This window comes from Chiloscyllium punctatum, chromosome 7, assembly GCF_047496795.1.
Source record: "Chiloscyllium punctatum isolate Juve2018m chromosome 7, sChiPun1.3, whole genome shotgun sequence".
Taxonomy (NCBI): Eukaryota; Metazoa; Chordata; class Chondrichthyes; order Orectolobiformes; family Hemiscylliidae; genus Chiloscyllium; species Chiloscyllium punctatum.
The window spans coordinates 114,597,818-114,614,727 of record NC_092745.1 but is presented as its reverse complement, the minus strand read 5'-3'; the positions used below and the strand labels follow the sequence as shown (position 1 = coordinate 114,614,727).

Below are 16,910 nucleotides of genomic sequence, written 5' to 3'. Positions count from 1 at the left end.
GATTCTTCTTCAGAATGGTTAGGATTAGTGTTCTGAAGAAAGTTCAATGAAGTCGAAACATTAATTCTCTTTTCTACCCACTGGTGCTGTTACATGCTGAGTTTCCTCCAACAACGTGTGTTTGTGCATTTCAATTCTTCAGCATCTGCAGTTCTTTGTTTTATCTTTGTACGTTGTTCTCTGGAAATGGGATAGGAACTCACAAGCTTCTGGACTCAGAGGTTAAAGAAAACACCCATCCTCCTGCGTCAGGGCTGGCAATGGTTAAGATGGTGGATTAGTGGTGCTGGAAGAGCACAGCAGTTCAGGCAGCATCCAAGGAGCTTCGAAATTGACGTTTCGGGCAAAAGCCCTTCATCAGGAATAAAGGCAGTGAGCCTGAAGCATGGAGAGATAAGCTAGAGAAGGGTGGAGGGTGGGGGTGGGGAGAACGTAGCATAGAGTACAATGGGTGAGTGGGGGAGGGGATGAAGGTGATAGGTCAGGGAGGAGAGGGTGGAGTGGATAGGTGGAAAAGGAGATAGGCAGGTAGGACAAGTCCGGACAAGTCATGGGGACAGTGCTGAGCTGGAAGTTTAGAACTAGGGTGAGGTGGGGGAAGGGGAAATGAGGAAACTGTTGAAGTCCACATTGATGCCCTGGGGTTGAAGTGTTCCGAGGCGGAAGATGAGGCGTTCTTCCTCCAGGCGTCTGGTGGTGAGGGAGCGGGGGTGAAGGAGGCCCAGGACCTCCATGTCCTCGGCAGAGTGGGAGGGGGAGTTGAAATGTTGGGCCACGGGGCGGTGTGGTTGATTGGTGCAGGTGTCCCAGAGATGTTCCCTAAAGCACTCTGCTAGGAGGCGGTCAGTCTCCCCGATGTAGAGGAGACCACATCGGGAGCAACGGATACAATAAAAGATATTAGTGGATGTGCAAGTAAAACTTTGATGGATGTGGAAGGCTCCTTTAGGGCCTTGGATAGAGGTGAGGGAGGAGGTGTGGGCGCAGGTTTTACAGTTCCTGCAGTGGCAGGGGAAAGTGCCAGAATGGGAGGGTGGGTTGTAGGGCGGGTGTGGACCTGACCAGGTAGTCACGGAGGGAACGGTCTTTGCGGAAGGCAGAAAGGGGTGGGGAGGGAAATATATTCCTGGTGGTGGGGTCTGTTTGGAGGTGGCGGAAATGTCGGCAGATAATTTGGTTTACGCAAAGGTTGGTAGGGTGGAAGGTGAGCACCAGGGGCGTTCTGTCCTTGTTACGGTTGGAGGGGTGGGGTCTGAGGGCGGAGGTGCGGGATGTGGACGAGATGCGTTGGAGGGCATCTTTAGCCACGTGGGAAGGGATATTGCGGTCTCTAAAGAAGGGTGTGTTCTGTGGTGGGAACGACGCTGAGGCTGGGAGGAGGGATTCCAGCTGCTGCCGCTGGGGGGGGGAAAGCTCTCACGGAGGTCGGTGGGCGGGGCAGTGGCGCCGGAAGTGCGGTACTCTCCGGCTTCGCGGATGGTTTCCGGTGGCCGATCCAAGATGGCGCCGTGGCCGGGAGAAGGGGAATGAGTGTGGGACAGACAAGGAGGTTGACTTGGTGACCACAGCCGGCCGGATTGGGCCCTGGATACTCGGGGATTTAACGGGAGCTTCTGAGGACCGCGTTGGTGGGATCGGAGGAGACAGAGAGGGATCTTGTGGAGGAGGAAGGGGAGTTTAAGTCGGAAACTGTGGGCGGGAGGGGGGTGGTGTAAGGTTTTTTTTATAATCCAGAGAAGGCTTTTTCCTTCTGAAATACTTCCTCGAGCCATGGCTTCGGCGTCCGGCAACGACGACGATCTGACAATCCCCCGGGCGGCTATCAATAAAATGATCAAAGAGACGCTGCCGAACGTGCGGGTGGCGAACGAAGCCCGGGAGCTGGTGGTGAGCTGCTGCACCGAGTTCATTCACCTCATCTCCTCCGAGGCCAACGAGATCTGCAACAAGTCGGAGAAGAAGACCATCTCCCCGGAGCACGTTATCCAAGGTGAGGGCAAGGGCAGGGCCGAGGCCCCGGTGGGTGGTCGTGGTGACAAGAGTCAAAGGGGACCGAGCATTGGACACGTGTTTCACACTCGGTTTAGTTATTCATTTGTCGTTTTGGTGTCTCGGATGGGAACAGTCACCTAAACCCAGTTTGTCACTCGGGAGGGAAATTACTTTCATCAGCCCAAATTTCTCCATACCAGCCTTGAGACTAGGTAGCCGGCTTGGATTTGATAATGAGAGCTATTCTGTGCTTTGCACATCTCCGTTGAACACGTTCCCCAACTTAAGTAATATTTCAGGTTTCGTCGTTAACTGGTTGGATAGTTCCGAGAATGCAATTTTCTTTTTAAAATTGCGGTGAAGCTTATTCTAATGACAGGTCGTGACAAGGTTTTAAACAAAAAAAACCGAAAGATCTGCAAATGCTGGAAATCCGAAACAAAAACAGAAATTGCCAGAAAAAGTCAGAACGTCTGAAGAAGGATCACTGGAGCCAAAATGTCAATTCTGATGCCTCTCCATAAATGCTGCCAGGACTGCTGAGTTTTTCCAGCAATTTCTGTTTTTGTTAGTGATAAGACTTTGTTGATTGTGAAAATATTTTAAAGCCTTTTATGGATGTGAATGGTGGAGGCAATTGAGTTGTTTCCATAAGCCTGACCAACAAATTAGTTTGCTTGTACAGTTGTACAGAAATTGCTTCGTAAGTGCTATTGAAAATGTGAATATTAAAGTAATAATCATTATGTTGAATTTTTTTCTAACTTGTGATCACCTTAATTCAGTTGTAGAATTGTTATTGAATATTCTTTGCCATACATTGAGAAATTATGATTATAAGCACATGTTCATTTGTAGCTTTATGGGCAATTCTGTTTGTACTAGGTGTATTTTGTTGCAGAAGGATTATGAAGATTTCAAGCTAACTCAGATAATATGAGCTTGTCTTTTGGAGAAGCTACTTCCATGGTTTAACAATATGCTTATGAATCACAATTATGCTTTTTTTTTTACAAATAATGCCATAAATGCTAATGTTTCAAATTGGCCAGATTCAGAAGAAGTTAGTATAGCATGTTTACATTTGTCAGTTCTATAAATATTTTTTGATATTGATATGCAATCAAACCAGAATTTGTACAATTATATTTTTCAGACTATGGCTATGGTTTAAATAGAATACTGCAAGAAAGCTTATGTACGTTTAGGGTCATTGTTAGAATAATATTGGCCTGAATTGGATAATTACACAGTTAAATATAGTTTATTCTGATTAATTAGGTGAATTAATTTGTTGTATTCTGTGAAAGATTCAAACCAGAACTCACTGATAGACCAGTCCATTTCTTCCTGCAGACTGACAATCATGTTTCCTGGCCTTAAGATGCCATTAATTGTCTCATTTTATAACTGACTAGGTTCCAGTGTCTACATTGGATGTCATGTAAATCAAAACAAATTGTGTGAAAAAACCTACTGACTCTTGCAGTTGTGGATTGACCCTGTTCGGATCCTTTCTAAATGTTGGCTTCAATCAAAGCAAGTTGCCTTGGGACTTCACCCCTTCTTTAGATGGTTAAGTAAGATGAGAATAAACGAGCAAACAAAAAGATTAACAAAACCAGCAAAGTTAGTTTGAACTCAAAGGCAGTTTTTCCTTTAGGTCAACCTTCCCTTGCATCTTCCAGATTCATCACTTGCCCTTAGACTTTTAATTGACACAAGATGTAAGCTATTCAGCTGGACAGGTGCCAGCAATGTTGCTTAGTGACAGAAACGTGAATGAGTAGTCAGCCATTTTCTCTCTTCACTCAGGCAACATTTACACACTGAATATTGATCAGGAATTTGTTATGTACTTAAACTCTGGTTGCTCTAGAACTGTCAGGTTCTTACCTAGACCAAGTAATGGGATATATTCATCTTTTATTAACTTCCCTTTTCTGTGTTGGTAAATGTAGGAACATTTTAAGGTAAAAACCCGCTGATGATTGCTCACTATTTTTAGTGCATCTTTAAACATTTAACCTTTGAAGCCAGCTTAAGGTTCCCACTGTGCATATGAGCACAATCAAAGAGCCAATTTCGTGTTTTTCACAGACTGTTTCTTTTTCAGCTGCTTTTAAGCTGAAAGTTGTTGAATATACCAAAGACCGTGGAAATCGTCCTGTAGAAAGACACGGTGTGAGCAAATGCAGCGTTCGTTTGTGATGAAAACAGAAAGTTTGGGTAGGTTTTTAAGAAAAACTGCCTCATGGTTTGATTCTAAAAGGCAAGTTTTTAAAAATGATAAAGTACTTGATTGGGCAACTGAGGGTTTGGAATTTTTGGAAATCAGATGTTAAATGTTTTAGTAATAGCATTGATACCAAGATGAGACGAATTATTTGCTGAGCAGAAAGTGATAAATGTAACTGGATTTTTCTCGTTTTATAGCTGCGCGAGTACTCTGCAGTTTTTGTTAGCTTTTAAAACAAAAGCCTCTTGTGCAGCAATTTGAAGTCAGTGTTAAACTTCTTTTCACAAAAATACCAGTTATTGCTAAGCACAATATGCGTCACCTGCACGTGAAATCCATATTCTAGTTCGTTCAGGATAAATAAATCAGCTCAGCTGCATGTGCAATGGCATATTCAGCATTTCTAATTATGTAATGTGCATGGAGCATTGCAAATCAATGGACATGTATATTTTTAAAATGCTTACCAGCAGTGAGTTTTTGTGTAGTTCTGGTAACAGGAACAATGGTGAATGGCCATGGAGTAGAAATGTGGCTGTCAAATTTGTGTAAGTGATCTCAATAGTCCTAAAATTAACTACATGGAAAGCCAAATTCAAGCATGTCAATCATAGCAAAAAACTTGTAAAATTATTTATTGGTACTACACACTGAAACACTTTTGGGAAGTTGAAATAGTTTAATTCAGCCCCTGTTTCTTTATTGACCCAAAACCATATTTCATAAGTAATCATTTAGCGTGAAACAGTGATAAATTTCCTCTTCTGGCTGTATTGGTAAAGGTGAAAGATTAAATGTGTGGGGTTTTTTAGGGTTGTGTATGGAGCATGATCAATTCAAGCTGAACTTCTCATTGCTTTGTTCACTGGGCCTCTTCCCTAAGTGTGGGTTCATTTCTGTTTTTTCATAGTAGAATTGTTAGCTGCGTTATCTGACATTTAACTGCTCATTGATATTGATATGACAGGAAAGGAAAAGCATCTTAGCCAGAGTAAATATACAGTAGTGTCATTGTTAGGTCTATTTCTGCCATTATAACATTGCCTGAATTTACCCTTGTCTACTACCCCAGTGACTTGGCTGTTTGCATGTACTTCTGGTTGACTTACTATATTATACCTTTTGTGAACTTGAGTCCTCAATAAAACTGCTACCCGTGTCTTAACTGCCATTAGGTTCCATTTAGCTATTGCCCTTTGTAATCGATGGTTGTGGGGAAAAGGTAGGAAAGTGGAGTTTAGGATTACCTGATCAGCCAAAATCTTGTTTAGTGGTGGAGCAGACTCAATGAATTGAATGGCCTACTTCTGCTTTATCTTATAGAGTTATGATGTGGGAGGCCTACTTTTGTTGCTAGGTAAGGAATTTATTTTTAGCACACTCACCTTTGTTTTCAAATCCTTTCACACCCTCACCCATCCATATGTGTAATCTACTGCAGAGCCTTCTGGGATATCATTGCTTATCAAATTCTGGACTCTCAAACATTCTCAGGTTTAATAACCCCATCATTGATGACTGTACCCTCTATTTACTTAGGTCAGAAGGTCTGAAACTGCCTCCCTCCACCTCTGTACGTCACTTTCCTTTTTATTAAGGTGCTCCTAAAAATGAAGCTAGAAACAGTAGAGCCCAGAGACTTTTGGTGGCCTTAAAATGTACTTGTGATAATATGGTGAGTAGAATGTTGTCTTTCATATCTAGCAAATGCAATAGAAACAGGAAAAGAATCAGTCATGCTTCAGAAATACAGCAACATTGTTGGACTGCACCTGGATTACATGTTTTGATATGGGAACGGGATTTGAAATAGTGCTGATATGGATTGCTAAAGGTTTAATAAGCAAAGAGAACCGATAGAGTCTTGAATGGTAGAGCTCATTACATACACGCAGTATTACAGAGCATTGACCCACCTTTGGAGTGTTGTCACAATATTTCAGGAAAAACATTTGGACGTTGCATTCCATCTGGATTAGGGCTTTATCCTGTTATATTTTGATCGATTTATCGATTGATCTTTAAACTTGTCTATATTTAATTTTAATTTCTGTCCTATATCTGGTAATTACCGAGGCCTATTAACAATTCGGTATTTCTGACATTTTGCTCTTGCTATGAAGTCTGGAAGTAACAAGAAATACGTTAAGGGACAGCTTGCTATATATTTTGCACTAAGCTGGCATGTGGGTAGTGAAGACATTTTCTGTTCCTATTTTCTATTTTTTCCTATTTTTATTTGCATTAGAACTTCTAAAGTTTTATTTTGTAGCTGGGCTTTCAAAACTAGAATCCATAGTTGTGCGTATGTTCTTGAATTAAGCAACTTTGTGGTTTTTTTTTCCATTAGTTTAGTTTAAAATCCTTTTGTTCGTGTGACATAGTAACAAGATATACAGAGGAACCTCGATTATCCGGCATTCAATTATCTGAACAATTAACCGAACAAAATACTGCCCGCCCATGTCCTTCTGATAATCGAGGTTCCTCTGTGTTTAGTGACTGTAGACTAGAATTAAACTTACTTGGAACTTATGTTGTGCTATATGGTAATGTCTTGCCACTCGCAAGTTTGTTCTTCGTGAATTTGCTTATCTTGCAACATTTACTGTACACTTGTGTGCTGTCTGTGAATCTAGTCTTTGCTTATCCAAAGTTTAAAAGAAAAACTTACTTCCTAGTGTGAAAATGTGGGCAATGCATTTGTCACATACAGTGCTCAGATGTTCACTGTTTGCAAAAATAATAATTGGTCGTATCATTCTCTGGTAGTGCATCCTCACAAATAGCAGGACTTTGCCATGTATTGCATGATAGCTAGCCATCTCAACTCAAGTGATTGCTTTAACTTCGTTAAGGATTTTCTGTCATTATAGGCACAAATGTTTGAAAGTTGGTGTTGTCTGTTCATGCACCCACATGTACAAACAAACAGAAATGCATAAATTGCTTACAAGTTTGTTAGTTGCTAAAACACTGCTATTTGGTGGCTTGAGGATGCTAAAGAGTGAATAATAGAGTGAATGTCTCCACATCCAGCTACTTTTGATGCGAAGTGTTTCAATAAAGTTGAGATGTACGACCATATTTGTGACATTTGACTGTTTTACTTTGCACTGTTAAAGAACTTGATTATTATATTTAGAATGATTGTGTTGTGACATGGACGAACTTGCAACACAGAAATGATTTATCCTGTGCAGTAATCTGTGAAAATCCGAGAGACCAAGAATTAATTAAAGTAAAAATTACCAACTTTATTCTTATAGTATAACCGAGAATAATTAACACTATTTACAACTCCTTCCTCTAAACTATCTTTTACTTCCCCTTTTATAATACTAGTTTGATTAAAAACCGCCAGTTAAGATTTACTGAAAAAATTCAAATTTCAAAACTAGCCAGCTGTCAAATGTTCTCTTTGTAGATTTGCTCTCCAGGTCGATGTTGATGTTTTTGTCTGTGCAAACTCCTTCTGTAGACATTTCTGACTAGCAGTCTATACCTGATGGTCTTTTGGTAGTTCTTTCCCAACTGTTCAATTTTTTCTGGTCTTATACCCCCAAAGCATCTGATTGTCGTTGGCTTTTAAGATAGTCAGTATACTAAATTCAAACTTGATTGGAGTATGGGTTTTTTGGGGGGTATAATTTAAACTGATTGGCCGTATTTGAATTTGTTTTTTGTCTCCAGGCAACCAGCTACCCGAGCTACTGGACCACAAGGTTACATTATATCTTCTTCAGAACACTTGGTATTGTCCGGTAGTTTTGCTAGCTTTTTCCTTTCTTAAAGGTACAGTACACCCGCATCTTCACAACACCACCTAATCATAATAAAAAGATGACTTCATTTTTTTATATTCTTTAAACCCATTACCCTAACATATTGATAACTTTAATTTAAGTTCACCTTAATATCTTCCCATAAGACTGTATGTAAAACATTAAATACAATTCGCATCTAAACTTTATCAGTTAAATCTGCGATAACGCATCTGCGATTACTTTCTTCTGACCCGCAACATGTATGATTTTTAAATTAAAAGTCTGTAACATAAGACTCCAACAAAATAGTCTCATATTCTTATCTTTAAAGCGTTCTAAGAATGTAAGCGGATTGTGATCCATGTTCACAACTGTCTCCGACACGTTGTTCGTGACATACATATTATAATGTTGTAAGGCCAGTACCAAACTCAGTAGTTCTTTTTCAGTCATGGGGATGTCAAGCTTCTTCGAAAAGTAACCAACTGGCAGTTCAGTCCCATCCTCATCTTCCTGGAGGAGTACAGCTCCAACTCCTATGTCACTAGCATCGATGGCAACTTTAAAAGGTTTTGGAAAGTTTGGTGTAGCTAAAACTGATTTGGTTGTTAATATTGATTTCAAATGGTTGAATGCCTCCTGGCATTGTTTTGTCCACCAAAACTTTGTGTTGTTCTTCAGCAAATCGGTTAATGGTGCTGTTACGTTGCTGATGTTTGGAACAAAGTTCCAATAGAATCTGCTGAGGTTGGTCATGGAAATTCATCGATGGCCTTCGTCTTTGCGTTCCGTGGGGTCATCCTTCCATGACTGATGTTATGTCCCAAGAATGTTATCTCTGCTTTTGCGAATTCCATTTTATTTAAGTTTATCACCAGTTTTGCTTCTCATAGTCATTCAAAGAGCTCTGCCAACTATACCATGCGATCTTTCCAGGACTTACTAAAGATCACTACATCGTCCAAATACACTGCAACTCTGTTCATGAGTCTTTAGAATGTGGCGGATGCATGCTGCATTCCAAAGGGCATCACTTTAAACTGATCTAGCCCATTTGGGGTTACAAACGTAGAAATTTTTTTCGCCAACTCTGATAAAGGTACCTGCCAGTAACCACGCATTGAGTCCAACTTGATGATTTAACTTGCTTGACAGACTGTCTCGATACAGTCCTCCAATCTTGGAATTGGATATGAGTCTGATTTTGTAACTGCGTTGACCTTACGATATTCCAAGCAGAATCGTTGACTTCCGCCCAGTTTAGGAACTCCACTCACTCTGGCTTGGTTCAATGGTATCCTCATTGAGCATGGTCTCCACATCCGTCTGGCTTTGAGAGGATTAAGCCGATAGGGGTGTTGTCTTATCAGAGCAATATTCCCTACACATATTTTGTATACAATAGCATTAGTCCTCCCCATCTGATTCTTACACATGTCCTTGTATTGCAGTAACAAATCTTTCACCTGCGTTCTGTGCTTCTGAGACAGATAGCTTACTAACCTATCCTACTCCTCAAGGACGACTTCATTTGTTCATCTATTTTGAAGCACATCAAAATCCACATCTGGATTTGATTCCTCACTCTGCAGAGCAGTAACTAACACCTGTTTCTGCAGTTTTTTTCTCTCTAGTATAATATGATTTTGACATGTTCACATGACATACCTGATACCTTTTTTCTATCTGACATCTTCACTAGATAGTTCACCTGACTCAACCTTTTCTCAATTTGATAGGGATCACTAAACCTGGCTTTGAAGTGATCTCCTATCACTGGTAACAGTACTAACACGTCATCCCCCTCAGGAAAACGTCTTAGAGCTTTTATCTGCCACCTGCTTCGTTCTATACTGTGCCCTCTTTAGGTGCTGTTTAGCTAACTCACCTGCTCTGTTTAATCTCTTCCTCACCTCAGATACATAATCTAAGTGTGCGATCTCTGACTTTGGTCCTGTCAGTTTTTATTTAATTAATTTCAAAGGGCCTCTTGCTTCATGCCCAAAAAATTAACTTTAAGGGAGTGAACTGAGTAGATTCATTTGGGGCACCTTTAATGGGATACCTTTAACCCAATCATTCTGGTCATCCTGACAGTATGCTGTCAACATGGTCTTCAAGGTCTGATGCCACCTTTCTGAAGCTCCCTGGGATTCAGGATGATACGCATTGGATTTAAAGTAAGCTATCCATAACCACCTTAAACAGCCTAGCAGTAAAATTTGACTCTTTGTCTGACTGAATCTCTCTAGGTAGCCCACACCGTGTGAAGAAAGCAACTAACTCCTCTACCACCTTTTTTGCCTTGATACTCCGTAATAGAATTGTCTCCAGAAATCTGGTAGACACATCCATTATGGTTAACAAGTACTGGTTCCCACTTTTAGGAGGGGACCCACACAATCAATAATAATCTGAATGAAAGGTTCTTTGAATGCTGCAATTGGCAACAACGGTGCTGGTTTTATTACCTACATTTTATTGCCTTACCTACCTTTTGCTACGTATGACACGTACAATAAGAGTTAACCACATACTGTGCATTTCAGGCCAATAAAAAGTGTTTTTGTACCTTTAACCTGAGTCTTTCACACCCCTAGGTGACCTCCTACAGTTAATTCATGTGCTACCAGTAACACCGCCTGTCTGTTTGCTACTGGCAACACAAACTGGTGCACTTTGGCCCATTTCTGCTCTGCACTAACCCGTTGTGTCCATTTCCATCTTAGGATTCTGTATTTCAGAGAATAACCCTCTGGAATATTGTCTGCCTCCTTTTTGAAATATGCATCCACATATATGTTTTATCATCTTGTCTTGCTGTTGCAAGTCTCTTAGCCTTTCAGGTCGAAATACTTCTGTCTGACCCTCTGCCTGTTCAGGTTTTTCTTATACCGTTACGTCAAACAGGGTGTCCGCTAACTGAACCTCAACTCTTTCATCTTTATCTTTACTTTTTGCTTCGTGCTGTGACTTATGATAGTGGGATCTGGTTATCGCATAATCTGGGAAAATACCAGGATATTTCTGTTTTAACCCCTTAGTTTCTTGGTCTTCCTTGGGCTTATCCACAACAAGGGATGTCACTCCCATCTTGGATCCTGTCAAATCATTCCCAAGAACAAACTGAATTCCTGGAACTTGACACTCTGTCAATCACTCCCACTGTAACTTGCCCAGTCTTGAGTTTGCACTCCAACCTGATCATACATTGGGAAAAGCTAAATTTCTGTCCATCTACCCCACAAATTACCATACTCTCTGGTAACAAATCAGAAAGCGTGCACATTCGCTCTTCCCTTACTCTGTGACTGGTTAGATCATGTATCTCTCAAAATTATAACTTCTTGTCCTCCCTCTGTTCTTTCTGAGCAAACTTTACCCACAGAGGCAAATTCTTTGTAGAGATCAGGTACTAACTCCATACCCAGCCCCTACCTAGGCTGTGCACTCTTCTGCAGTTCCTTGGCTCCTCTTGGGGTCTCCTTTACTATCTTCAATAATGTCACTGTCTAAGCTTCTTTTACCACATCTTTTCCCACACCTTTTCCCACAGTGCCTTTCTTTAACGGCCAGCACTGTGACTTTACATGTCCCACCTTCTGGCAGTGAAAACACCTTTTCGCAGTGCCCTTCTGAAACCGCTGGCACTGTAATTGTCTGTGTCCCACTCCACTACAGTGAAAACACCTGAGGCCTTTCACTTCCTTTTCACTCTCTTGGGTTTCTTTAATATGTGGTAGATTCTTACCAGTGTTCTCTACTCTTGGTTTAGTAGTGTAGGATCTCACTGTCTCCCAACTTCTATCCTTTACAGGACGAAATTCTGGCCGGAAGCTTGGCTTATGCACCAATGTGTACTCATCTCCAAATTCTGCTGCCCTTCTCACTTCCTGAGCTTTCTGTTCCTCTACCTGAATACTTACCATCTCTGGAAGTGAGTTTGTAAACCCCTCCAGCAGAATAATCTCTCATAGAGCCTCAAAGGCCCTATCTGTTTTGAAAGCACGCACTCTTCTATCAAAATGACTGTTTAATTCTTTCGAACTCAACATAAGTCTGACCTGGTTCCTCCTTTTATGTTTCTGAACCGCTGTCTATATGCTTCTGGTACCAATTCATAAGCACTTTTAAAAGTAGCCTGTTTCACCTCTTCATAATCTCTTAACATCTCATCTGACAGTGTGGCAAATACCTCTGTCTACCAGTTTAGTCTGAACTAGCATTACCTATAAATCCTCGGACCACTCCAACTGCCTAGCCAAGTTTTCAAATGAAATAAAGATGGCTTCAACATCTTTCTCATCAAAATGTGGCAGAGTTTTGACATATTTATATATATCACGACCTTTTCATGTCCATTCTGTTAATGGCGTTTTTCTTTCCTTCTAAACTTTCTTGGCAAATTTGAGAATCATCTTCAAAACCCAGAATGTCTTTAACAATTTTAAGAGCCATTTCTCTCACTTTTAATTTAATCAACCACAAGTCACTGAAATTAAACAAATTGCCTCACCTATGTTTTATTTAAAGATCTGGGACACTAACCTTACAAACGTTTAAATCTGGAATTTTTCGTACCCCCAAATCTAGTCAAATCTATCTAAACCAGTTCAAATCCCAAATCCAAGACCCAAACTGTTCAAATCGCGGACCCCCCCCCCCCCCCCACCAAAAACGATTCAAATCCCAGCCACGAGCCCTCCAAACTAATACAACGCTGGTAAACCCTCCTGCTTAATTTAAACCTGCAAGACAGAAAGATTTATCCTGTGCAGTAATCTGTGAAAATCAGAGAGGCTAAGAATTATGTAATGTTAAAATTAGCAACTTTATTTCTGTAACAGAATAATTAATTAACAACTATTTACAACTCCTTTCTTAAAGGTACAATCTTTTATTTTCCCTTCTATAATACTAGTCCAATAAAACCCCCCGATTTAAGATTCACTGAAAAATTCAAATTTCAAAAGCAGCCAGCTGTCGAATCGTCTCTTTGCAGATTTGCTCTCTAGGTCGGTGTCAATGTTTTTCTCTGTGCAAACCTCTTCTGTAGACAGGTACCTCTCAGACAGTTCTGACTAACAGTATACATCTGATGGTCTTTTGGCGGTTCTCTCTCAACTGTTCAATTTTTTTCCAGTCATACCCCCAAAGCATCAGATTGTGTCATTGGCTTTCAAGGTTGTCGAATTCGTATTTTTTTTGGGGGGGTGGGGTGCGGACTATAATTTAAACTGGCCATATTTGAATTTATTTTTGGCTCCAGGCAACCAGCTACCCACGCTACTGGACCAAAGGTTACATTATATCTCGTTCAGAACATTTGGTGCTGTCAGGTAGTTTTGATAGCTTTTAACTTTTTTAAAGGTACAATGCACCACATCTTCATAATAATTAACTGATTATTTTCTTACCTTTGGATATTGCACATCTTAGTATTTTACAAGACCCATAAAGAACATGATGATTTCATTGCACATTTGATAGACAAACTGTAGGCCATGGTGTAGGCGCTTCATCTACTTCTCAAGTTTTGCAAGCTCCTTGAAGTATAATACCATATGTAGAAAGTAACAAAGCATTGTTATGGTGAGCTCTTTTCCAGCTGAATATCAAAAAGGCAAGTTTGGAAAGGTGAAACAAAATTTTGAAGATACTTATATTAGAAATATGAAATCATTTGAAAGTAACTTTAGGATTACCCTAAATCAAATTTAGTGCAATAAATGCTTTAAGCAGTAAATGTAAAATTGACATAAACTGGTGTAAGGCTGTTTGATTTGGTTTGAACTTTAGCATACACAATTTAAATCTTCACTGAGTAGTTCAATATTTCCCTACCCTTTACTTGACAGCCATTTAAATTCACTCAGTGTATTAATCCTAAAGGTTCTTATGGCACAGTGTACTTGCCTCTGGGCCAGCAAGTTGGGGTTTGCATACTACTTGTTATGGAAGTATACGTAACGTGTCTGACCAAGTTGGTTAAATACTTATAAACACCCATGAGTAATTTGTAATGTTGTTTATTGATATCTGCATAATTAATTTGTTGCAATTCTGGGAATTAAATTGCATGATACTTAGAGCTGACTTCAGTTAGCTGATGATGGATGCATACAAATTATAGCTGTTGATGGGGACAATTACATCAAAATACAAGTATGGTTTAATCAAATAAATCCTTGTTTGTTTTTAAATGTATGCAGAATACGTATAGCCAACCATTTTTGCCAGATGATTTAGTGTGTTCTTCTGATTCCAGAGGTATTTTCTGAGGTACTAATAACCACCTTTTAAATTTGTCAACAGCTTTCATTTTGTTATCTGTTAAAAACCATGGCTGCGGGTGTAGATTAAATTCAGACCTGCAAGTGCAATATTTTTATATCTGCATGTATGATTGGGGGTCAAACAGTGTTTGCAGCCTTAATTTTAAACATTTATTTGATGTGCCCTCTTTTTGTTTTTGCCTTGGTTCTAAGCTGAGATAACTTCATTAGTTTAAACACTATTTCTGAAGGTACTTTCACATGTTGAATTGCAGAACTGATGTTTATATTTGCTGTATTAGCACAGTATAGTGTGGGTTTCTCATTTAGTAGTGCACAAAGCAGTAGCTATAGAAGGCTTTGTTCTTTTCTCAAGCTAGATTCTGCTTTGCTAAATCACAATAAACGCCTGCCAGATTCTTTATAATGTTTAGCTGAATAATGCTGATGCAGTAAATCTATGTAACGTAGATTTGCAATTGGCCTGATGGTTTCTAATGCAAACAAACCGATGTGTTGCTGATTTGATCTGATGGGAGTTTTAGTAAGCAGTGATAACACTCTTTGATTCCAATATTGTATGTGTATACACTGGATACGTCGCTATTTTCTGTATTTATTTATTTATCTTAACTGGAAACACATTCCAATTCCTGATTATGAACTCTTCCAAAGTAAAATTTTGCTCTTCCTTGATGTGCCATCAAATTTGCAACAAAATGTCACATTGGCCCAGGGCAAGGTTAATGAAAGTGAGCAGTTGCTATTTTGCCACCTTGACCCTTCTGATTTTGTAGCTTGATAATTTGATACAACTGCAGATTAATGTGGGAATTCTAAAATTGTGCTCTGTCATTCACTGCTCTGCCAAAGAATGTGCTGTGGACCTTGCCATTATCGGCAGATAGTTAAATGAATAAATTTGATGAGAACCACCTCTTTATGTGCTCTCATCATTAGAAGCCTCTTTAAAAGTGAAGCCTTGTTTATTGAGGTATAATGAGCTTTTAATGATATCATTAATAATCCTAAGGCAGCAGTCATCACAGACAGTACTAAATTTGGATAATTTTAGTATTGGGAGATATCGTCGACAGAGGTATCGTCTTTCACCGCCATTGTTTACCTTGGCAAATGAGCCGTTAGCTGAGGCTATCAGGAAGAATCCTCAACTATTGGCACCAAGGATGGGAATGGGGGAGCATAAGATCACCCTATACACTGATGATGTCCTCTTGTTCTTGGCCAATCCAGAGGTGTCCGTTCCTTGATTGATTCAAAAAATTAATTTATTTGTCAGTTTTTCGGGATACAGGGTCAACTTTACAAAATCAGAAGCCATCAAAATCAGGGGATTAGTGGAAGTGCCTGATCTGAAGGATGGAATGCAGTTACCACTTAGATGGTTATCAAAAGGTTTCTTTATATTTGGAATTTTTATCACCCTACCTTCCTCCAGCTGTATAGAGCTAACAATGTACAATTACTGGAGAGGATAAAGCAGGATTTGCAGCGGTGGGAGGGATGACCGCTATCATGGTTAGGCTGAATAGCCCTGATTAAAATGAATGTTCTTCCTCGCTTGTTGTACCCCATGAGAATGCCCCTGTTATTGCTACCCAGACAAGTGTTATGGAGGCTCAGTGGTTAGCTAGGCTCCTTTATTTGGTATCGTAGGTGCCCTCTAATTAAATTCATTAAATTGCAGCTCCCGCAGGGTGATGGGGGGCGTATACCTTCCAAACTTGAAGAGAAATCAAGTAAGCGTCCTGTTAGTATATGTAGGTGACGAGGTACGGGGGGATTCGGCCTGACATTGAAGCCTTGCAGTTGAGATGTCCCCTAGCTAATCTATTACTCCATGGATAAGATGGAATCCGTGATTGAGTAGTGTAAGAACCCAATCATTTTAAATATGGTGAAAGCCTGAAGGATAATGAAGTAAGATGAGAGCAATTGCTTCAGACCTCACCATTTACCTCATTGGCGGGAGCCCAAGGATTTAAACCTGGGCAATGGACTCCGACTTTAGGCTATGGGAGAATAAGGGAATCTCTTGTTTGGCAGATTTATTTGAGGGGGAGGTCTTGATGTCATTTAGCCAACTGTCAGAAATATTGATTGTCTAATAGGGACTGTTTCTAGTACTTTTAAATAAGGGATTATATAGAAAGGAAGATCATGCTCCTGGCTCAGCCTTACAAGTCAGACGTGGAGAAAAGAGTTCTCCGATGTATGGGCGCTCCTTTAATTAGTTAGTTTGAATCGCTTACAGAAGGGGCATGCCTTAGGAGATGTGGAGAGACTCTGCAGGACTTTGAATCAGGAACTAGGAGAGGATGTTTCATTGGAAACAGGAAATTATATGGAAAGATGTAAAGAAAATCTCAATATGTAACAAAGCGCAGTCCATGCAATTGAAGATTTTACACAGGGCTCAAATGGCACCGGAGAGGTTAGCTAAGTTCAAGAGAAGAGCATCTCCAGGATGTCCCAAATGCAAAATTAGTATAGGCACACTCACACTACTATTGGTCATGTTGCAAGATCTGAAGATACTGGAGTGCCATAGTAAGGGAGCAGAAGGAAGTCCTGGGAATTGAAGTCAAAGTGGACCCAACATTTCTTCTTCTGGGG

General features: G+C 40.2%; 1 protein-coding gene across 1 annotated transcript in view; it reads left to right on the top strand.

Moving 5' to 3' along the window:
- Nucleotides 1-1,467: 1,467 nt before the first annotated feature.
- Nucleotides 1,468-16,910, top strand: part of LOC140480063 (protein Dr1-like) — a 34,650-nt gene continuing 19,207 nt past the window's right edge. The window contains exon 1 of the mRNA XM_072574650.1: nucleotides 1,468-1,990. Coding sequence (XP_072430751.1) covers nucleotides 1,771-1,990 — 220 coding nt within the window. The 5' untranslated portion in view covers nucleotides 1,468-1,770. The remainder of the gene's footprint in view (nucleotides 1,991-16,910) is intronic.